This window comes from Terrapene carolina, unplaced genomic scaffold (genome assembly GCF_002925995.2).
Source record: "Terrapene carolina triunguis isolate 2854851 unplaced genomic scaffold, T_m_triunguis-2.0 Scaffold112, whole genome shotgun sequence".
Taxonomy (NCBI): domain Eukaryota; kingdom Metazoa; phylum Chordata; order Testudines; family Emydidae; genus Terrapene; species Terrapene triunguis.
Window position 1 is genome coordinate 10199483 of NW_020664463.1, and position 23018 is coordinate 10222500.

Consider the following 23018-nt stretch of genomic DNA (forward strand, 5'->3'; position numbering starts at 1 on the left):
CTGCTGTTCCCGTGCGCGTAGGAGGGACAGGCCCGTCAGGCCGCACCCCTGCTGGGTCCATAGAGCGGCGGCTTCGGGCTGAGCTCTCCTCTGCCTCGCCGAACTTCGGGCTGCAGCAGCAGGTGAGTCTCTCCCCTGCCTCCCTGGACGTGAGTTTCTGGCGGAGACTCTTCAGTCAGTGGCTCCGTATTAAGGCGCAGGGAGGCGGAAACTGCTAATTTCAAAGGGAAGCAGCTCTCAGTAACCACAGTTGCAGCAGGAGCAAGGGGAGGGTGTCACCTGTGCTAGTCGATCGGCCTGGCTGTAGCAGCAGCGGTGGAGGGAAATGGCACCTTATACCGCACCTCGTGGCCGATGAGACACTGGTAACAGCAAGAGGGGGAAGGTTAGCCCCAGGGTGCCACACAGCGCTGGGAATGGCAGCCCGGAGGCTGTCTTCTGGTGTCACATATTGCAGCCAGCATCGGGACGGCAGTAACAGCAGCACCTTTTTTTATGTGCTTTGCCTAGTAGTGATAGAGCCAAGGAGTGGGATTCCTCGCCTGGGCCCAGCCACTTAACTCTGGTTAGTTCATCTGTAAAACACAACCCTTGACTGCTTCACAGTAGTGCTGGGAGGCCTCTTTAAGTGTGTATAAAGCACATGGAGATTCTCAGATGAGATACACCTTAGATGGGGGGAGTTTAATTATTACTAGCGCTACTTTATTTGGTCCATGTTAGTTTAGCTTGGTTATACAGGGTGAAAGAGAGAGCGCTGTTGTGATTCTACTTGGAATTTAACATTTACTGTGTGTTTTCTGATCATCGAGATCCTTACACTGTCTTGCCCCCACTCATTCCATTGGCAGGTGCAGACCACACCGCTTAAATGCTGGGAGCAATGCCCCCTTCAGGGAGGGGAAGGGTGTGTGTCCATGCTCTTACTTCCACACTATCCTCACCACCCTCTTTGTAAGGGGATTCTCTCTCCTGTTTTTTTGCCAACCCTGCAGTGTTGCCCTGCCTGTTATGTACCTTTCATTTTCCTGGTTACTGAGTTACAGACCCGAGGTGGCTTCGTTTCAGTGCTGGGTTAAATGATTCCTTATAGAGACATAGTACAGTTTGAGGGACACTTTGATAATTATGAATAAAAATGCTATAAAATGTATACTAATAATGTTCCTGTTAGATCAGCAATTAATTTATAGGGGCTTGCTGTCATTTGAAGTATTACAGTTACAATGTTCAGGAAAGTTTCCTTTTCTTTCTCTCTCATTTTTTTTTTGTATGAACACAAGAAGAAAACATTTGGGAAGGATCGCTGGTTCTAGCCAGTGGATGGGAAATACTGCTTAGTAACCTTCCCTTATGTAATACAGGCTTCCACTAGTGGAACTTGGATTGTAGCACCATGGTGGCAGAATATCTCCAGAAGGGGGTTTATAGCAGTGCAAATGCTCACTACTGTGGCACCTGGAGCTGCCAGCAAAGCACAGAAAGTGGGTGGTGTCAAACAGGGAGAGGATGGGACCAAGGGAGACAGAATATGCACTGATTCAGCCTTTGGTGCTAAAACCCACAGTAGTTTTAAGCTGTCCTACCACTATAGAACCTCTGGGGCAATTTGGCTCCTGTGCCAACAGCAATGAATCAAGCCCTAGCTAGTAGACTGTTGCATGTGGTTTAACAAGAGTAACAGCGTTACTCCTCTTCCCTGTCCCAGTTCCTATCTCATTTGGCTTCATGGGGGCCTTGAATTCCAGCCTCTCACATCCAGAATCTCATATTGTCAATATTTGCTTTTTCCCGTTAGTTTGAGTATGATTTTAAACTAGTGGCATTTCCTCTCTAATAAATCTCACTTCTTAAATTGCTATATTTACTTCAAGCTTATTTTGCCTGTTACCTAGAGGGGGAAAAAGAGGATGCTTGTTTTTGAGATCTTGATTAAATATATGTAATGAAATGGAGTGAATTCATGAAAGGCTAAAGTGAAACATATTTTAGTAAAGTGAGCACCAAATGGAGATATTACAAGGAAAAGAAGTGGAAGTATGCAAACCTGCATTTGCACTTGTGTAATCATTTGGCGTTGGTTTGGTGTTATGAAACATCAAACAGTGAGTCATTTCATAGAGCAGTTCAATAAAAGGAATTGCATCATTTAACTCAGTAGAATGAAAATGAATTGGAATAGCAAGTAATACGGCCAGATCTTCTTCTCAGACCAAAGGGTCATTATGGGAAAATATTACTCTTCCTCCAGAACCCTCCTCCGTGGAATCACAGTCTTCCTCGCCATCTTATTTAACATCTAAGTGAAGTTATTGGAGGAGTCACTGAGACAACATGGGCTGAACTGACAACAGTATAGGGATACATACCACCCAGCCTTACGCTTGTTTCCTCCCCCCCCCATGAAATATAAACAGCATCTTCTCCCCTCTTTCGCAATGTTGAACTGAGATAAATTGGATGAGGAGCAACTGGCTCAAGCTGAACCCAAGCCCTACTGAGACAATGCTGGCAGGAAAAGGCAAATGCTTTGAATAACTTGCTTCTCCTATAACATCCCCCATTATCAAGGGAATCTGCTCTCAGGTTGTTAAGTCAATCTGTAGCCTAGGGTTCCTTTTGGACTCCTCACTGCTGTTAAATACCCAAATAGCCACAGCAGCAAAAGCTACCTATTTCTATTTGTGGCTGCCTAAAAGATTACATTTCATCCAATCAGAGACAGATCTGGTGATTATGATTCACATATTAATGACTGCGAGGTAGTGATTTCCCCAGGAATTGAAATTTGGGGTGGGGTGTTGGAATGTTCGGTGTGTGTGTGTGAGGGCTGATGAGGGTTGAGACTATGAGGGCAAAGGTAGGCTGTATGACACCCTAGTAAAAACTGAAAAATGTTTCATGACCGTTTTTTTAGATTTAACTCATGTTTTAAAATCACAACAATTAAAGTTGGCTTCTCAAGCCTACATTCTTCTTGGTGTCTTCTTGTAATTTTGCACTCTTTGGTGTCTTCTTGTGTGTCTGTTATTTCCAGTCCTTCATGATACGCTCATGATCAGGCAGAAGGTGACTTCTTTCAGAACACAAAATTCTATTCAATGAGGAAAAAGAATGCTCAGCTGTAGCTGTTGTGACTGGGAATAGCAAGAGATGAATTCCTACTTCTTTCATCCCAGAAAACACAGCATAAAGATTGGGTTGAACCAGTAGTGATGATCAAGAAGTTGAAGTTAAATCTTCATTCATTCATTGTATGATATTCCACTCTGTGTTCAAAATTCTCTATTCTGTCCTGATCACATAGCAGCCCTATTGATGGTAGTGCCTCACTCCACTCAACTGTAGGTGTTTTATAAGACAGGCATCTGTAAAAGCTACGTAGAGGTTGAGTAGAATCCAGAAATCGCTATTGTAGATTTGTAACAATTAAATCTGTGTACTTTTTCAGCTGGCTTAACAAACACTTCTTGTCCTCTTCACTAAAGGAGTCAATATAAGTACCTTCATTAGTCAACCTCTGGACTGAAGTCTTTGCTTCTTCCAGTACATTTTCAATTGATATCTCTGATTGATCCAAGGGTAGCTTCCATTGCTGGACAAAGATCTACTACTGTTGTAGCAGTTGCCTGGATGACATTGCTTAATGACCCAAGTGATTTCAACAGTAGACTTACAAGGGAGAATGGCGATAGTCTTCTCTGAACTTAGTAACAAAAGTAGTCCACCAGCCTCACTACTTAGATCTGTCCTATCTTGGTGGATACTTTAACATTGGCCTCCAGTTTGTAGTGTGTGGTATCTCTTGCTTAAATAGAAAGTATGATGCAACAGCCATGTTGGTTCACATAAACTGAGTTAAAAGCAACAGAGGGTCCTGTGGCACCTTTGAGACTAACAGAAGTATTGGGAGCATAAGCTTTCGTGGGTAAGAACCTCACTTCTTCAGATGCACTTCTTGCATCTGAGGTTCTTACCCACGAAAGCTTATGCTCCCAATACTTCTGTTAGTTTCAAAGGTGCCACAGGACCCTCTGTTGCTTTTTACAGATTCAGACTAACACGGCTACCCCTCTGATACATAAACTGAGTTGTCTCTCCAGCATTCTTAACAGCCTCATTAAGTTCTTCTAAAATTGGCTTTGACAGTGACTGGCTTATAAGGTTTTCTGCAGTCCAGAGGCATGGTGTTTTGCAGCCTTTTCATATAGGTTTTCAGTATTGGCTTAGCTGATCGGTCTGGCAAACCAAGCTCCTCTACTTTTACTATATAAATCCATGATATGCTCACATCTTGAATACTGCATGCAGTTCTGATTACCCCATCTCAAAAAAGATATATTGGAATTGGAAAAGGTACAGAGAAGGGCAACAAAAATGATTAGGGGTATGGAACAGATTCCATCTGGGGAGAGATTAAAAAGACTGGGACTTTTCAGCTTGGAAAAGAGATGACTAAGAGGGAATATGATAGAGACTTATAAAATTTTGACTGGTGTGGAGAAAATGAATAAGGAAGTGTTATTTACCCCTTCACTTAACACAAGAACCAGGGGTCACCCAATGAAATTAATAGGCAGTAAGTTTAAAACAAACAAAAGGAAGTATTTCTTCACAAAACACACAGTCACCTGTGGAACTTTTTGCCAGGGATGTTGTGAAGACCAAAATTATAACAGGGTTCAAAAAAGAACTAGATAAGTTCATGGAGGTTAGATCCATCAATATCTATTAGCCAGGATGGGCAGGGATCCAACACCATGCTCTGAGTGTCCCTAGCCTCTGTTCGCCAGAAGCTGGGAGTGGACAACAGGGAATGGATCACTCGATGATTCCCTGTTCTGTTCATTCCCTCTGAAGCACCTGGCATTAGCTACTGTTGGAAGACTGGCTACTGGGCTAGATGGACCATTGGTGTGACCCAGTATGGCCATTCTTACATAAAAAATAATTATAATAATCAAAAATTTTAGTACAGAAACTCCAAGATAATGACCTCTTGAGATAGCAATGGTGTGAGATGATGACCTTGGCAAATAATGCATTTTAAAAATCACAAATCTAGTCACAAATCTAGCATTCTGGAGTGAAGTCACTAAAACGGGGGTAGGCAACCTATGGAACGTGTGCCGAAGGCAGCATGCGAGCTGATTTTCAGTGGCACGCACACTGCCCGGCTCCTGGCCACCGGTCCTGGGGACTCTGCATTTTAATTTAATTTTAAATGAAGCTTCTTAAACATTTTAAAAACCTTATTTACTTTACATACAACAATAGTTTAGTTATATATTATAGACTTATAGAAAGAGACCTTAAAACATTAAAATGTATTACTGGCACACAAAACGTTAAATTAGAGTGAATAAATGAAAGGTTCTGAAAGGTTGCCGACCGCTGCACTAAAACATAGTCCAATGCTCTGGCCGCTGTTGTTTGTTATGCCAACATTCACTCTACCGCTTCGTCCCCAATGGCTCTGCACTGTCACCTTCTGCTGCCACCGTGTGAGTAGGTCTCTGGAGGTTTCACCCAGCTCTCAGTGATTTCAGCTCTCAGTGGGGGAACCTCACTGCTAGTGCACACTGGGCTGTCTCTTCCACAGAAACACTGTCCCACAGCAGGTCTAAGCACTTAAACCTGATTATCAGTGATTTCAGCTCTAGTGGTCCCTAAACAAACCAAAAGACTTTCTATGAAGCCTACTCAGCTCTATCTCTAAACAGGAGAGGGGCAGATCAAATAGTGCCTGTGACTCTTAGGCAGAGCCCACACCAACAAGCAAAACACTCGTGTCCCGTTCCCTCCTCCCCAGTAAGATATAGCATCTAAATCTCCTGCTTAGGGAGTGCAGTTCAGTTGGGGGTGACCAGTGCTTAATTTGTAATGAAAGAGCTGCCGGGGCTCAAGCAAGTTTGTTACTTTCATAACTGATGTGACAAGCCCAGAGGTGCCTGGGCTTTGAACTGCCGAGCCCAGAGGTGCTGGGGCTCAGCCCTGCACACCCTAGCACAAATTAAGCACGGAGGGAGACCTCCTCATTCAGTCAGGCTAAGCACAGTTCTGCTGCCCTTTAGTCACACAATAAGGATAACAACATTTCATATCCCCCACATTTAATACTTAAGTGATTTGTGACCCAACCCCAGCCAAAATTGATCACTTGGGCAGCACAGCTCTGTCTGCTGGATACCTAGGCAGAGTAGGTGAGTTCATGTAAATACAGTCTGGTCCTGAAGCCTTTCCACCCACCACTGGCTCATCACTAGCTGTCATGGGAGAGCTCATTCATACCTTGCTTACAAATCATAATTTGAAATGGTTAGGTAGGCCAATATAGCTGAAACAAATGTGCCGACATTGTCATAAATAACAGCTATATGAGGAAGCTAGTCTTTGTTCATACTTTTCAAACCCATTATGCTTTCTCATATGCTGTGTATGCTTTTAAAGTGTGTATTCATGTTTCAATTTCAATTCAAATTTCCAACCAATGACTAAATTGGCAGCACTGCATGTAACTGGGGGTGGGGAGGCTAGGGAAATCCCTGCTGCCAGGTGTGAATAGTACAGCTCAAATCTAGGAATAAAGTATGTCCTGAAAGAGTACAGCTAGTACAAAATGTCACAGAAGTACATCTACTGAACCAGTGGTTCTCAACAAGGGTGTAGCCTGTGGGTACCCAGAGGTCTTTGAGGGGTACATCAAGTCCTCTAGATATTTGCCTAGTTTTACAACAGGCTACATTAAAAAGCCCTAGTGAAGTCAGTACAAACTAAAATTTCATACAGACAATGACTTTATACTGCTCTATATACTATACACTGAAATGCAAGTACAATATTTATCTTCATTGATTTATTTTATAATTAGATAGTAAAAATGGGAATAAAAGAAATTTTTCAGTAACAGTGTGATGTGACACTTTTGTATTTTTATATCTGATTTTGTTGATTTTAAGTGAGGGGAAATTTGGAGGTACTCAAGACAAATCAGACTCCTGAAAGAGGTACAGGAGTCTGGAAAGGTTGAGAGCCTAGGCTTGACAGAATTTAAATTTATTGTAAATATTTTTGATAAATATCAATATTATCTAAACTTTTTTAATTTTTATTGATTTAAATTTTGTTGTGCAAAATTATGGGTTTTCAGAATTTTTGTTTTTGTTTTTATTGATTTAAATTTTTACAGTTGCAGAAAATTATGGGGAGGGTTCAGACAATTATTTAAATGACAGATTCAAAAAGTTAAAGCATTATAACAGTTAACACAAATTATGAATATCACATGTCCAAATATACAAAGTAAATATCATTAAATCAAAATCTAATAAGTTCTCAGACAGTATTTCTCTTACTTTGTTGTCTATTCATTTTGATAGAATGTTTTTGTTGGTTTGTGTGTGCACAGTGAAATCGATGTTTAGTATACTACCAATAAAAATCTAATCCTTCCAAGCCATATTGCACACGTTTTGTCCTTAGAGAAATACAACCAACTTAAATTTACAGTGCTATTTCCTTCTATTGTTAGAGATAACATCTAAGGTTATTATAAGTGAAAGAAAACATTTCTCTAGATTTGTTTTTTTACTTTGTGTATTTTGACAAACTTTCTTTGTTTAGTCAGTGTCACGGTTTCTTCTGAGTTACCTTGCTGTAGTAGCCACTCCATAATTAAAACAAACTGGATTCTCAGTAAAAACTATCCACTCTTCCAGCAAACACCCCAGAAAAAAAACCCACTCCCTCCTCACCACTGAGATTTTGCATGCCATATCTCATTCCTTGGTAGAATTTCTGGTTCTGTTTTTGTGGGGTTGTTTTTTGGAGAGGGAGTGAACAAGAAAAGCAGTTATGAAATTGTGATGTTGAAAAATATTCCCTGCTGTTGATATTCTGAAACTATTCCTAATGCTTTTTTTTCCCTCCCTCCAACTCCTCACATCCCCAAAATGGTGAGGCCTACAAACACCAAAACCATTTGTTTTGTTGGCCATGCTGCAAGAAGTGCCCTTTAGTGTTTTTAATTTTAGATGAGGGTAATATTAGTGGCAAAATTATAAAGATGTATAATCTAAAGATGTTGTGATAGGGTATACATACCCAGCACAAAGATAGATAAAGAAAGGGTTAGCTAGTAGCTCACTAAAACAGGGATTTAAAGAGGAGGCAACAAAAGTCATTCTCTCTTTTCCTCATCTCCCTGAGCTGGAAGGTAACTGGGTCAGGAAACACCCAGGCTAGGAAGAAAGGAGAAGTGGGAAGCTGGCTCTTTTGCTTCTACAGAAAGGCTAAATAGTTTACAAGAGACTTTTAAATTAAGAACCACAGGCAACAGCTTCTAATTTTCCCTGGGGGTAATCAAATCTCGCTCAGCCCTAGGCCCCACCCCACCTGTTTCCCTCCTCCAACCACACCCCATCCCTGCTCCTCCTCCTTCCTTCCAGCACCTCTTGCATGCCGCTGAACAGCTGTTCTGCAGCATGCAGGAGACACTGGGAGGGAGGGGGAGGAGTTGATAGACGAGGGCCGCAGGTGGGCAGGAGGTAGGGGAGCTTGGCTGCCGGTGGGTGCTAAGCACCCGCTAATTTTTTTTCCCATGGGTGCTCCAGCCCTTAAGCACCCGCAGAGTCGGCACCTATGTTAAGAACTATTTACTTTTCCTCTGGGCTGAAGCAAACCATCCCTTCCTTTGTGGTTTGCTCCTTTCTGCTGCCCCTCCCCCCCAGCCCTCACTCAAAGAGAAGGGGGAAGAGGCTGAAGAAAATCTTGAGTATGGCTTCCTACGTATTAGACCATGATGGAGAAACACCCCGCACAGAGGCGTGTTGTCTTAAGTGGCAGAATGTTGTATTTTGTTTCTTTTTCCCTATTTCTTCTGGTTCCTGCTGCAACGGCTGGGGTCACTCTAGTGCAGTTACCATGAGTACACAAAAGAAGTTTAATTATTTTAACATGTTTTTTAAAGTATAAACTGACCTGCTGCAGCCTAAGGCTGTGCTGCTGCAACTGGCAGAAGTGGGGGGATGAGTGAGTGAGTAGGATACTGGGAGAAATGCTGAGGGGCAGAAGTGCTGGATGGGAAGACATGAGGAGGGCCATAGAATCGTAAAAATGTAGGGCTGGAAAGAGACCTTGAGAAGTCATCAAGTCCATCCCCCTGCGCTGAGGCAGGACCAAGGAAACCTAGACCATCCCTGACCATTGCATCCACTGTGTTCTTAAAAACCTCCAGTAATGAGGATTCCACAACCTCCTGCAGAAGCCTGTTCCAGAACCTTACTCCCCTTATATTTAGTAAGTTTTTCCTTGTATCTAATCCAAATCTCCCTTGCTGCAGATTAGCCCATTGCTTTTTGTTCTACCTTCCGTGGACATGGAGAACAATTGATCACAGTCCTCTTTAAAACAGCCCTTAACATATTTCAGGATTGTTATCAGGTCCCCCCTCAGTCTTCTTTTCTTAAGACTAAATATGCAGGTTTTTTTAACCTTTCCTCACTGGTCAGGTTTTCTAAACTTTCTATCATTTTTCTTGCTCTCCTTAGGCCTCTCTCTGATTTGTCCATATTTTTCCTAAACTGTGGCATCCAGAATGGGACACAGTACACCAGCTGAGGCCTCACCAGTATTGAGTAGAGCAGGACAAATTCAACCTCCTGTGTGTTACAAATGATACTAGCCTTTTTTCAGAACTGCATCACATTATTGATTCATATTCCATTTGTGACCCCCTACAACTCCCAGATTCTTTTCAGCAGTACTACCACTGTATATTTGAATTCCCCCTCCTAAGTGAAGTATTTTACACTTGTTTTTATTGAATTTCATCTTGTTGATTCCAGACCAATTCTCCAAGGTCATTTTGTATTCTAATCTTGTTCTCCAAAATGCTTGCAACCCCTCCCAGCTTGATGTCATCCACAAACTTTATAATGGCTCTCCCCTCTAAGTCATAAAAGAAAATATTGACTAGAACCAGATCCAGGATTGACCATAGTGGGACCCCACTAGATATGTCCTCTCAGTTTGACAGTGAACAATCGATAACTACTCTTCGAGTACAGTCTTTCAACCAGTTATTCACATTCCTTATAGTAATTTCATCTAGACTACATTTCCCTACTTTGCTTATAAGAGGTCACATGGGATTGTGTTAAAAGCCTTACAAAAATCAAGATATCGCCTCTACTGCTTCTCCCCATCTACAAAGACAATATCCCTGTCAAAGAAGGAAATTAGATTGGTTTGGCATAATTTGTTCTTGAGAAATCCATGCTTATAACCCTATTATTCTCTAGGAGCTTACAAACTGATTGTTTAATAATTTGTTCTAGTATCTTTCCAGATATCAAAGTTAGGCTGACTGGTCTAGAGTTGCTCAGGTCCTCTTTGTTCCCCCGTGTAAAGATAGGTACTATGCTTGCCCTTCTCCAGTCCTTTGGGACCCACCCATTGAGTTCTCGAAGATACTTGCTAATGATTCCAAACTTGCTTCAGCTAGTTCCTTAAGTACGTTAGGATGAATTTTGTCAGGCCCTGGTGACTTGAATACATCTAACTTATCTAAATATTCTTTAACTTGCTCTTTCCCAATTTTGACTTGTATTCCTTCCCCCTTTTTGTTAATATCAGTTGTGTTTCGAATCTAATCACCATGAACCATTTTAGTGACGACTGAAGCAAAATAAGCATTCAAAAACCTTAGCTTTTTTGATGTCATCAGTTATTAGCTCTACTTCCTCGCTAAGTAGTCAACCTATACTTTGTCTTCCTCTTGCTCCTAATGTATTTAAAGAACCGTTTCTTATTGCCTTTTCTGTCCCTTGCTAGGTGCAACTCATTTTGTGTCTTAGCCTTTCCGATTTTGTCCCTACCTGCTTGTGCTATTCTTTTGTACTCCGCCTTAGCAATTTTTCCATGTTTTCACTTTTTGTAGGGTTCCTTTTTGGGCTGGGACAGGGGATATGAAAGGGTAACATAGAGCCATGCTCCTGGTTTCAGAATGGGGAAGCTTTGGGAGAGCCTGGATAATGGTAGGGAACAGAGGATGGGGGATAAGAGCTATAGGGGACCAAGGGGCATAGAAGTAGGCATGCAAGGGGAGGTACAGGCAACCATGAGAACCATTTCTCTCTAATGTCCTCTATTCCAAGATATACCTTTCCTCCCCCCAAACTCCCCATATCTCCTTTAGAGATAAAGTCTAAAGTCTGGCTAAAGTCTAAGGAAGGGACCCCTGTTTTGGTGATTCTCATTGGGTCCATTATAGCAGGCCTCTCCTTCTATTAAAATAATACCATCCCAGGTTAAGCTTTTGGCACTCATTCAAAATAGGGTAAGTCCCAAACCAAAAAAAACAACCAAACAAAAAATGAGTAAAGAAAAAATTGTTCAGGTTTAAAGTGTTTCAGGGGAATTCACTTAACACCCACACATAATTTACAAAGTCCCACAACTACAAAATAATCCCCAAACATTAAGTCTAGAAAATGAATAGTTAAAAATCCAGCCAGTTTTTCTCTACCATATAATCTTTCATCCGTCAATATCACCTCAATTAACTTACACCACCCACTGAGCCTTAGCTTTTCAAATGTCAGAATATAAAGCTATATACAAAGGTCAAATAACAAATTTACTTGGAGGTTATAAAATCACTACAATATTATTCAGTACAAAAAGGTGACATAACTTAGTTGCTACACCATAGTTAAAAGATACATTCTTTCAAGGTTTAGATACAAAGCTACAAACAGCAAATATCAGTCATTCAAATTATATTAAACATACTTTACTCCACTCTGAGAAGTCAGAGCTGACAGCTTTATATACTCTACAAGTATATTACTTTTTAAAATACTTACTACACATTTAATAAACATTATACATCTAACTGCACATTTCCAGTACAGAACAAATAATGGGGTAAAGTTAAGAGTGGTTGGTGTTCTAGGGATGAAAAGTTATAGGGCAGTGCGGGAACTGGATTGATTCCTCTATGTTTACTCTGGGCTTTTGAACTTACATTTTTCTTTACAATTTTTTTTTAACATTCTGGGTGATGATGGAGGAGTCCCTTGAAACACTTCCAGCCATAACTTTTTATTTTTTCAACAACATGATTTACTGGATAATACTCACCCTGTTAATCATTTCCCCCTGTTTGTGTCGGTCTTTCGCACAGGAATAGGACTGAGAAAAACATCATACAAAATAGGAAATGTGATTGTTTAACCACAAAAACAGGACAGCAGACTTAAGAGCAGGTGTGTTATTAGTATTTGTATTGTGGAGCCACCTAGGAGCCCTAGTCATGGACCAGAACCACCTTCTGCTAGGTGCTATACAGCACAGAACACAAGTATAGTGCCTGAATCCACTCTGAACATTTTTTTTTAAAGTGACTAGATATCTAGTTGGTGTCCCCTTAATGATCACACAGTTGGAAAACACTCCTTATCAAGCAGCTATTATGAAATGCATTTTGTAAGCTCTATGACTGGTTCCCTCTCTGAAAATAAACTAAAGTAATGCAACTGAAAGCCATTCAATTCCCCTAAAAGTGAAGTCAGAAAAGCTTGGAACTAATGCAGGTTCTGCTTTATATGTGATTTGTCATGGTGTTAAGAAATCTAGAACAAGGATGGGGGTGTGGTAGGAGAACATAGAATCCTAGAAGTGTAGGACTGGAAGAGACCTCAATAGGTCATCTAGTCCAGTCCCCTGCATTCAAAGTCAGGACTACATAATAACTAGACCATTCCTGACAGGTGTTTGTCTAACCTGTTCTTAAAAGCCTCCAGTGATGGAGATTCCACAACCTCTCTAGGCAATTTATTCCAGTGCTTATACATCTCAGGTCTAAGTGTCAGCTACTTCTTTACACTCTTATGTAACAGAAACTCCTACAACTGGAAAACTTGCATAAGGGATACACCCAAGAGTAAGGTTTTCTGGAATCAGGCCTTTTAATATTTTTCTCCTCTGATCACATTTGGATTTTATGCATTACTTCTTTTCTCCTAGCCCCTCTGGCTTGTTATGCATTTCTCCTCTCTTTCATCCTTGGTTAGTTATTTACCATTTTGTTTCCAGCTCTCCTCTTTTTTGCAGGAACAGTGTCGGTGTGGATCCCTCCCCCCACTTCCCTCCTTTCACTCACTCGTTCTCTTTCTAAAGGCCCACATGGAGCATTTATGGAGGGCTTCCTAAGTTAGTCAGTGCTGCTCCTTCACTCAGCCATTGATTTTCATTAGAGATTGGTACAAGTTGCTAATTCCCAAGGATTGAATACCTGAATTGTAGTGCTCCTACTATCTAGGGATGGTTGTGGTGTAGTTGACAGGGCCTGGAGCTGGGAGTTAAGAAACCTAAATTCTAATCTTAATCCTGCAACTGACTTGGTGTGTGTCTTAGAGCAAGTCACAGTACTTCAGTTATCCCCTCTGTAAAATAGGCAGGGCTGTCCCTAGGGGGGTGCGAGGCCCGGGACATAGGCGCCAAGTTTCTGTCTGCCGGGGGGTGCTCCCCTTGGCTCTGCCCGGGCCCCGCCCCCACTCTACCCCCTTCCCCCAAGGCCCCACCTGCCCTCCGCTTCTTTCCTGCCCAGTTCCGCCCCCTCCCCCGAGCACACTGCACCCTCGCTCCTCTCCCCTCCCCCCCTCGCCCCCAGGCGCCTCCAGACGCTGCAAAACCGCTGATCAGCGGTAGGCGCTGGGAGGGAGGGGGATGCGAGAGCTTGGGAGGGGGGTTCTGCCTCCCCCCCCCTTATCTCTCCGCCCACCTCCTCACGAAGCACAGGGCCCAGGGCGGTTGCCCGATTGGCCGTTCCCTAGGGACAGCTCTGAAAATAGGGACAAAAAAGCTTACTAACCCTTGCAAAAAGCTTTGAGTTCTGTTTGAAAAGTGCTATATAATTACTAATTAGTATTACTAGCCCAGAGGGCAGGGCACCAAAATTAATCCTGAATTATGTCCTGCCATTACTGCAGCGCTCCCTTCCTTTTCTCTCCTCCTCCCCCTCTGTTTGTGCACATCTTTCCTCTTCCCGTTTTGTGGATATTTCCTGGTCTTGTGTCTTCCCTCATTTCCTGTTCTCCCCCATTCCAAAATAATCCCTGTATTGCTGCTCCTATACATATTGGGCCAGATTCTCCACTAACTTGTCCTTTGTGTACTCACCTTGGGTGCAAAACATTACAGTTCTGATTTGATATCATTTTACATCCACTGTACAAGTGACTCTACAAACTGCAGGACGGTGGAGAACTGGGCCCCATATTTCCCCAGCAATGAGGATAAGAGCAGCAGAGTGATAGGATCACAGGCATTTTCACCTTCTTAGTGGACTCCATCCAAATTACTCTGTAAAAGCAGCAGAGATATGATCCTCTACAACTACTAGGAGCTCCTGTTCCCAGCAGAGCTTGTTGGTCCTGCAGATACGTAGTCACTCCCCTGGGTCCCAGTAGAAGTAGGTAGTGAAAGTGAGTAGCACTGTGTCACTTTCATGCTGCCAATACTCCTGAGAAGTAGTATATGCTTCAACAGAGATACTTCTCCACAGGGGTATTTAAAAATAAAAATAAAAATTGCAGGAATGTGAGAACTTGCCGTTCTTGTGCTGCATGTAAAACACGACCTGGTAAAAATAAGTTTTGAACTCTGCATATAGGATATATTAGATAAGAGACACGACAACAATACTTGTAGCAACATACTACACAGGTTTTTAACTCTCTTCCCAGCTTTCCCTCCTCCATCAAAGACTTAATTGACACTGTCCAGCAGGATGTTTTCTTCTCCCCTCCACAGTTCTCCCCTCTTCTCTTGTGCACAGACTCTGGCTCTGATTTCTGCCTGCTTTCCACCTCCAACCCTTCCACTCCCTTCTGTCTCTTATCCATTCATGGGCATGCACGCTCTCCCCATCTTCTCTTTTATCTTCAAAACATCTTCTCCCCTCTGGCTTCTCTCTCAGGCTAAAGGCACATTCTTGTTTACCCACTCATGAAAAAATTCTTCTCTCAATCCCAGCTGCTTTTCCAGTCTATCCTTCCTCTTCCCCTTCGCATATAAAATTCTTGTCTGTATGGCCTACGGCCATTGCCAGGGCTTTCCTTAATCCTCTCCAATCTGGCTTCTGCTCTCAATCATTCATATCACGTTCACCAAGGTCCCTAACAAATCAAAGGGACACATTTCTTTGACTTGCCTCTGAAACAACTAATCACCCTCTGCACCTTTATTTTCTCTCCTTTTAGCACTTTCACAGCTCTTCTGTTTCCTCTTACCTTACTGATCTTCAGTATCTCTTGTTATTCATCTGTGTCCCCTCTTTAGCACTCTGTAGCCATTCCTCAGGATTAGTTTCTTATTTTGTGAGACAAGGTGGGTGAAGTAATATCTTTTATTGGACTAATTTCTATAGTGAGAGAGACGAGCTTACAAAGAGCTGCTCTCAAGCTACTCAATGTCACAACTGAATACAAAGTAGTAAACACATATTTCAAGGGACCATTCAAAGTGAAGTGTCCCATTAATACCCCTCCAGTCATAGGGAGGAAAAGAAGGGGGGGGGACTACTGAAGCGGGGGGTTTGTTAGTGGGTTACAGATTGTTGTAAAAAGCCATGAATCCAGTATCTGTATTCAGTCCCTGGTTATTAGTGTCTAGCAAAGTTGCAAATTTAAACTCCCAGGTTCATCCTTTGAAGGTGTTGCACAGATTTCCTTGGAGAATGAGGTCTGAGAGGTCAGATACAGAGCAATCGTTTTATGAAAAGTGTTCACGCACAAATGATAAGGTGTTTTTGTCTTGTCTTATTTTTCTGAGAGAGTTCATTTGAGTGTGTAGTTGATTGGTTTAACCCGTATAGTGGTTATCGGGGCATTTAGTGCACTGGATGAGATACACCACACATTGTGATAGGCACGTACACAACTCATGGATCTTGAAAGGCATGTTGTAGGAAAGGTTTCTGGCCACTGGGAGATGTGGAGCTGGCGCTTGGGGCAGGGGCAGTGTGTGGAGCCCCTGTGGTCATCCCTATGCCTAGGGGCCATAGGGAGATGCTGGCAGTTTCCCAAGAGCCATGTAGAGGTGGCAGGCACTCTGTCTGCCCCACTGCGGGCAGCCAACTGGACTTTTAACGGCCAGAGCCGCCAGAGTCCCTTTTCGACCGGGCATTCCGGTTGAAAACTGGACACCTGGCAACCCTAGCTGCAGCGCGAGCCTGAATGGCTATACTGCAATTAAAACAGCCCCTTAGGCAGAGCCCTTTGAGCCTGTGGCAGCTGGCACAGGCCAGCCAAGGGAGTCCAATTGCAGTGTAGACATACCCTGTGTAAGCTCGAAAGCTTCTCTCTCTTACCAATGGAAGTTGGTCCAATAAAAGATATTACCTCATCCACCTTTCTCTCTAATATCCTGGGATCAACACAGCTACAACAACGGACTATCTTACCCTACGTCACATAAAGAACGGGGCAAGATTATAGTCCTATGCAAATAATAAAAGTAAAGGGTTGCATGAACTTGGCTACTGTGCATTCAAAAACAGTCTTTTCTGTTTTATCCTTTTTGGTATGCGTTTAATCCCTTATCATTTTGGCAACCTATATATGGATTGTATATAGCAGGTGGTTTATGGCCACAAAACTTGGGGTAGAGCTTTTCCAGCTTATTTATTTATTCTGAATGCTACCTTTGCTCTGCTAATGTAGCTAGGACAACCAAACTTCACCCCCAATGCCTATACCCGCTGTTGGTTGGAGGGCTCATATTGCTCCTAAACCTTGTGCTGACCCTCTGCACGTGGGTGAATTTCACATAGTTTATTTAACCATGGATGAAAATCTGTGTGAGGGATAATGCAGTTTGGCACTATGTAAATTGTACTTCTAAAACTTTTTTTTAAGAGTTCTGCATCTTGTCACAAACCGTCCATCTATGTAAAATGCTATGCCAAAAAAAAAAAACTAGTAGTGTCACCAATATACAAGCAATTGGGGTAAGAGGTGAATGACTGACAAATCATCCAAATATGGGTTTGTGAGTCTTTCTTTTAGGCTGATCATGCAAGGCACTAATGTCCAACAACTCCCATTGAGCTCAAAGGGCATTGTGGATGTTCAGCACCTGACAAGACTGAAGCCTTTTGACTGGAGAGATAAACATATAGGGGCAGATGCTCAGCTGGTGTCAATGGAGCTAAAACAATTTACACTAGCTGAGGATCAGCCCCAGAAAATTGGAGAGACTATTTAAGATGGATGTTTGTTTTTGAACCTGAAACCTCTGCTAAGCAAGCTCGAGGAAGGAGATATGAATGAGTAAGGAAGCAGTGTATTAGGTGCAGTGATTGACTTAATGGATCAAGAAATCTTTGTTGGTAGAATCAAACAATGCATCAGATTAAAACTGCCTGTAAAAGAAAAACTGAAAAGAATCCTTGAGGTGTTCCAGCTTGTCTGTGAGCCTGGAGTCTTTAAATTAACTTAAATGGGCTTTAGCTCAGGCCCTAGAAGAGGAGTTAAGTAGTACAATAATTATCTTTTAGATAAGTCTGTTTAATCTGTAAGTGTTTTGCCAGAGTTTTATTCTAAAAATCACTTTGCAAACAAACATTCAGGTGTTTGGGGTTTATTTCAGATTCAGCGACTGTCTTGGAAATGGTACCGACGTGGGCCCCGGCTGTTGGTTTCACACTCTTGCCCCATGCAGGAGGTTTTTTGGGAGGCATGATAACAAAGAGAGAAATCCCTATATGGTATGAATCTCTTGAAAAGCCATCCTGGCGGCCACCTAACTGGATGTTTGGCCCTGTCTGGGGAACTCTGTATACATCAATGGGGTATGTCTTTTATATTGTGTATATACACTTAACTAGTCTGATGGTTGCTTAATGTACAATAGCAAAGCTGGATTGTTAAAAAGAATCATACTGCATAACGCTAGTTAGCTATGTTATTGGATATATATGTTACATTAGCTTATAAGAGTGACTTAATGTTGTTCCTGCACTGTTCAACAGGTAAGTACTTGCTTAGGAAACACTGCCCTTTAGGTGTATGCACAAGGGAGGTGTATTAAATGCAGGAATTTTTGATTTGCTTCTGACTGCCCCAATAAGAGAAATAGAACTGTGAAGTAATGTGCTGACTGATTGAAAGGGTTTTTAAAATCTTATTTTCCCCCTCCCCCACCGTACATGTGTCCTCTTACAGTTCTAGCTAAAATTAACTATATTAGTAAATAAATGAGGGATTGAGATTTGGACTGTCCGGATAAAGAGTAAGTTAAATTTCCAGGAATCTATAGCCCTTGTCTTATAAAACACTGTAATAAAACCCTTTGCTTTTAAACGGTGTCATATTATCTGGTACAATCTGCTGCCCTCTAACTGAATTAGTCTAAAATACTGATGACAACTTAGGCCATTACTGTCAAAGAAATGGGCAATGGTGAAAGGGATACACAAGTGTGTTGGGCCAAATATCAGACCTAGCGGTACTTTAAAAGAAAAGCTGAAGGATAATACAAGAAATATATTCTAATCACTACATCTCAAAAAAAATAGCTAAACTATTTATAAAGTAGATTTTTTTCTGGACTGTTTTGTGTGTTTTAGACAGGTATGATCTCCCTCACACAAAAACTGTCCCAGCAACAGCCTAGCCAAGAAAAAGTGCTTTTCTCCCAGCCCCCCACGAGGGGAGGCCACATTAGGCTACGAGAACCATAGCAAATGTGCAATGACCAAGCTCCAAAGTGACTTTCAGCGCCCCCAATTTGTTTCACATCTTCTTTATGCAGGACTAGCCCTATGCCATGTTTAGTGCATTTTTGGTCAGCTATAGTTGAATTATCGCAGATCCCTGCAAAAAGTAATTTTTCTTTGAAGCGGAGTTGTGTCTCTCCCCACAAACCTACTACAATGCCCCAACTCTTCTATCACTTAACTACAACGGAAGGGATTTTCCTCAAATTTGCACTCCTTGGGCCTGTTAAGTCTGGAAAGTTCAGCCCCAAAAAGGAAAACTTTTTAGAAAAGAGTAAATAGTTATGATGGGATGCTACAGATTTCCTTAATTATAGTGCTCTCTATTGCAAAATACTGTAGTGAAGCAATATGCATAAAAATAAATGCTGAATCATGTCTCTTCTTGCCTTTGCCTTATCACTTAATTTCTACTCACCTTCGCTCCTTCTAGTCTTTTACAGCTCAGACCACAGTGTCCTTCCCTTTCCCCCTCCCCATGCAAACAAAGTATCTTTTTGTTATTCTGTTCCCTCCCATGTATTCAGTAAAGTCTCTCATTTAGTTAGCTCTGAAATCACAGCGTCGTAAGATTAGTCAGGAAGTACCCTTTTTGTTGAAAGGTAGGATAATAGATCGCTGAAGGGAGACCCGATGGCTTTTCTATGGAAAAGCTGTCAGATGGTTTCCTGGCAAAACACACCCTAAGAGTTATGTAACCAAATGGCTGTCCCTGAAGCATGCCTTTGAATGAACTGTGCAGTATGCAAACAATAGTGTCTGGGTTTTGGACTATAAACCAGGAGATCCAGGTAAGGTTTTTTGGTTTAAGATCCACATTTTGAAGGTTTTTCATACACTCCTGTATGTCCTCATCAGAACAGTGCATTCTGAGATACTTAGACGTGGTTAATGTCCTAATCATACCTATTCTTGATGACGAATCACAATGATGATCCTAATCCCAGGGGGCGTTAAGTGTTTCTTCTCAGAGCCTCAGTCATACTCAAAACTAGATCACTGCGTTCTGTATACGTAACGCCACAGAGATTCCTTAGAGTGCCCAACAAATCCAGTTCCTCTATTTGCATTTAACACATGCAAAAGATTCTGGGGATTGTGTCATGCAATACTGATATTAACTAGCAGAGCACGAGCACTCCCAAAGAGTTGTGTAACTAAGGGGCTGGCCCTGAACTTTACAAATTTGCAAGAAAATCTAGATCAAGAGCAGAAGCCAAAGTTATATCTGTGTACAAGTGCAATTGCTTGTTAACAACAGTTTCGCAAATCAGCTGGAAGCAGAATTGTATCTAGGTGCCTCCTAGTGATGGAGAAATGTGAAGCGTTTTTGTTTTTTTAAAAGCATTTGTTTGACAGGATAGTGATCAAATTGACAGCATATCAAATTGTGCCCTTAGAAAAGGAACAGCCCGTATGCAAGCTTGGGTTATTTACTTCCACATAAAAAATAAACTTATTCATGCTACATGTGAGTGAAACTGAACTCTGGTAAAGCCATGTGGATGTCTTAGATGTGTATCTGCAGCTAAACAATTAAAAATCTATCTTGCTTAAAAATGTGCGGGTGAATTTTTAAGAGTTCAATAATATTCACGGAGCAGAGCCTGCATATGGAGCTCCCCATTGCCCAGCGAGGTGCACAATTCAATGTGCATTCTTACCTACAATGTAGATTTCATCTCAATATGAAACAGTATGCTACATTGAAACAGCTAGCAAATTACTAACACAAAGGAGCAGACTGTCTTTTGGGATACACACTCATCTGGCCCTGAAATCAAGCGCCCACTAACACTTAAAAGTGAACTACAAAGCAAAAGTAAAAAAGGAGTGGACTTCTGTGCTGAATGATCCAGCTAACCAGGTTGTGGGATTAGGGTTGCCAACTTTCTAATGGCACAAAACTTAACACCTCCGCCCCACCCCTTCCCCGAGGCCCTGCCCCCGCTCACTCCATCCCCCCTCCCTCCATTGCTCGCTCTCCCCCACCCTCACTCACTTTCACGAGGGTGGGGTGCAGGAGGGGGGTGAGGGTGCTGGCTGGGGGTACAGCCTCTGGGGTGGGGCCAGGGATGAGGGGTTTGGGGTACAGGAGGGGGCTCAGGACTGGGGCAGGGTGTTGGAGCGGTGCGGGCTCTGGGAGGGAGTTTGGATGTGGGAGGGGACTCCGGGCTGGGGCAGGGGGTTGGGGTGGGGGAGTGGGGTCCTGGCAGCACTTACTGCAGCTGCCAGGTCCCTAAAGGCCCTAAGCACATGGGTATCCAGGGAGGTTCTGCGCACTGCCCTCGCACCCATAGGCACCACCCCCACAGATCCCATTGGTTGTGGCTCCCCAGTGCTGACCGGAGCCGCCAGGGTCCCTTTTCGACCGGGCGTTCGGGTTGAAAACCTGACACCTGGCAACCCTATGTGGGAGGCTTTCAGCACACAATAAGCTTTAGTTTCATATCCCCCACCTCTGAGTGATCCTGTCTTACCTTCAGTGAACTAAGACGTTATCCCAGAATGCACTATTCCATGGGCATTAAAAGGGCATGGATTGCAATGAGAATTCTGGTATGTTCGCAATTGCAAAGCTGTATTCTGGAAGATCTTCCAGTAACCAGTACTAAGAGGATTTCACTGACAGGAGAAAAGCTCCTTGCCCCTAGTTCTCTTCACTCCGGTGATTGTTTTTGACACCTCCTTTCTGAAATCAAATATGGTTATAAAAATATCACTTCTCTGCAGACACTACCCATATTCACCATTGCTCTCTCTCCTCACTTCTTGCCTGTTTCAGCCTCAACTTCTGTTAACTCATTTTAAAAAGATTAATACCTTAAAATGACAAGCACTTCATTAAATAGAGGGAGATGAAGTGACATTTAAATCCAACACTTCACGCTCCAGTTAGGAACCTACTCATTCAACTTGACCTCCAGATTATCTCCCGGTTTTGAAAATTTGCCTATATAACTTCTGAAATAACCATCTCTGTACTCCACACAATGAACACTGTTACCGAAACTCATTAATGTATTCAGTTCATCTAGACGAATGCAATTGCTTCTTCTATAGTCTTCAGGTCTTAACTCAAACTTCTATTTGTCCAAAATGCAGTAGTTCATCTGCTCCCCTATATCCAAGAATGAAAATAGCGACAGCAAAATTTTTTACTTATTTCTTTTATTGGATGGTTCAGTACCATGTTTTCTCTCATTTTGCCTGAATAGCATAGGGGTGTGAAACCACTTATTGAAGGTTCCACAATAAATCAGCACTTCAGTTTTGGATTCTAGCCCAAATCCATTGCTCCTACCTCTAGTTAATGCTTGGTAACATTTTCAGAAGTGCCTAAGTGACTTACGATCCGCCATCCTATTTTCAAAAGTCACTTGGAAGCCTAAGTCTCTTGCAAGTGAATGCACTTAGACTCTTGTGACTTTTGAAAATAAGATGGAAACTCCTGTCACAGACTTCTTTGAAAAATTTTCTTGCCCTACCTATGAAAGTCACCTAGTTTGACAAAGTATTTGTTTATAATTATTTATGCATTATATTGTATAATTTGCCAGAATACTTGCATTGTCATGTTCATTTTATTCAGATATGGTTCTTACCTGGTATGGAAAGAGTTAGGAGGTTTCAATGACGAGTCAATGGTTCCACTTGGGCTGTATGCAGGGCAGCTGGCATTAAACTGGGCATGGACTCCCATATTCTTTGGAGCTCACAAAATAGGATGGGTAAGTATAAAGTAATATTGACATTTAAAGTCTCGTCATAGCCTTACACCGTTAGTTACAAGGTGCCAACTTTAGCATTTTTTATTCTGAAAATGAACTTTGGTACATACAGAAAAGTAAAATTTGGCTTGAGTAGCAGATTTTTGAAATTCCTTTATTACTCATACTCTCATACGAGATTGTGCATAATTTATCTAGTAATTACATTGTTAGCTCTCAAGTGTGTGTTTTTCCAACCCTTTGTTAACAGAAGTTATAATTCATATGACTAAAGTAAATACAGTTATGCCAAGGTAAAATTCCTAGGGGTCCTTTAGACAAAATTCTTGTGAAAATTAATTTACTATGAGATGACTCGTAATAGTGTCAATTTTAGATAGCACTAATAATTCTCTGCTGTCTGGGGGGAAAAAAGCTAGTCTCGGATATAAACCACCCTATGAACTACTTGACCGCTTCTTTTACTACACAGCTCTCTTAGATACTTACATGCAGGGCCGGCT

General features: G+C 42.1%; 1 protein-coding gene across 1 annotated transcript in view; it reads left to right on the top strand.

Annotated features, from left to right (window-relative positions):
- Positions 1-12: 12 nt before the first annotated feature.
- TSPO (translocator protein) overlaps positions 13-23018 on the top strand; it is a 24407-nt gene continuing 1401 nt past the window's right edge. The window contains exons 1-3 of the mRNA XM_024213914.3: positions 13-122; positions 17656-17857; positions 22377-22515. Coding sequence (XP_024069682.1) covers positions 17676-17857; positions 22377-22515 — 321 coding nt within the window. The 5' untranslated portion in view covers positions 13-122; positions 17656-17675. The remainder of the gene's footprint in view (positions 123-17655; positions 17858-22376; positions 22516-23018) is intronic.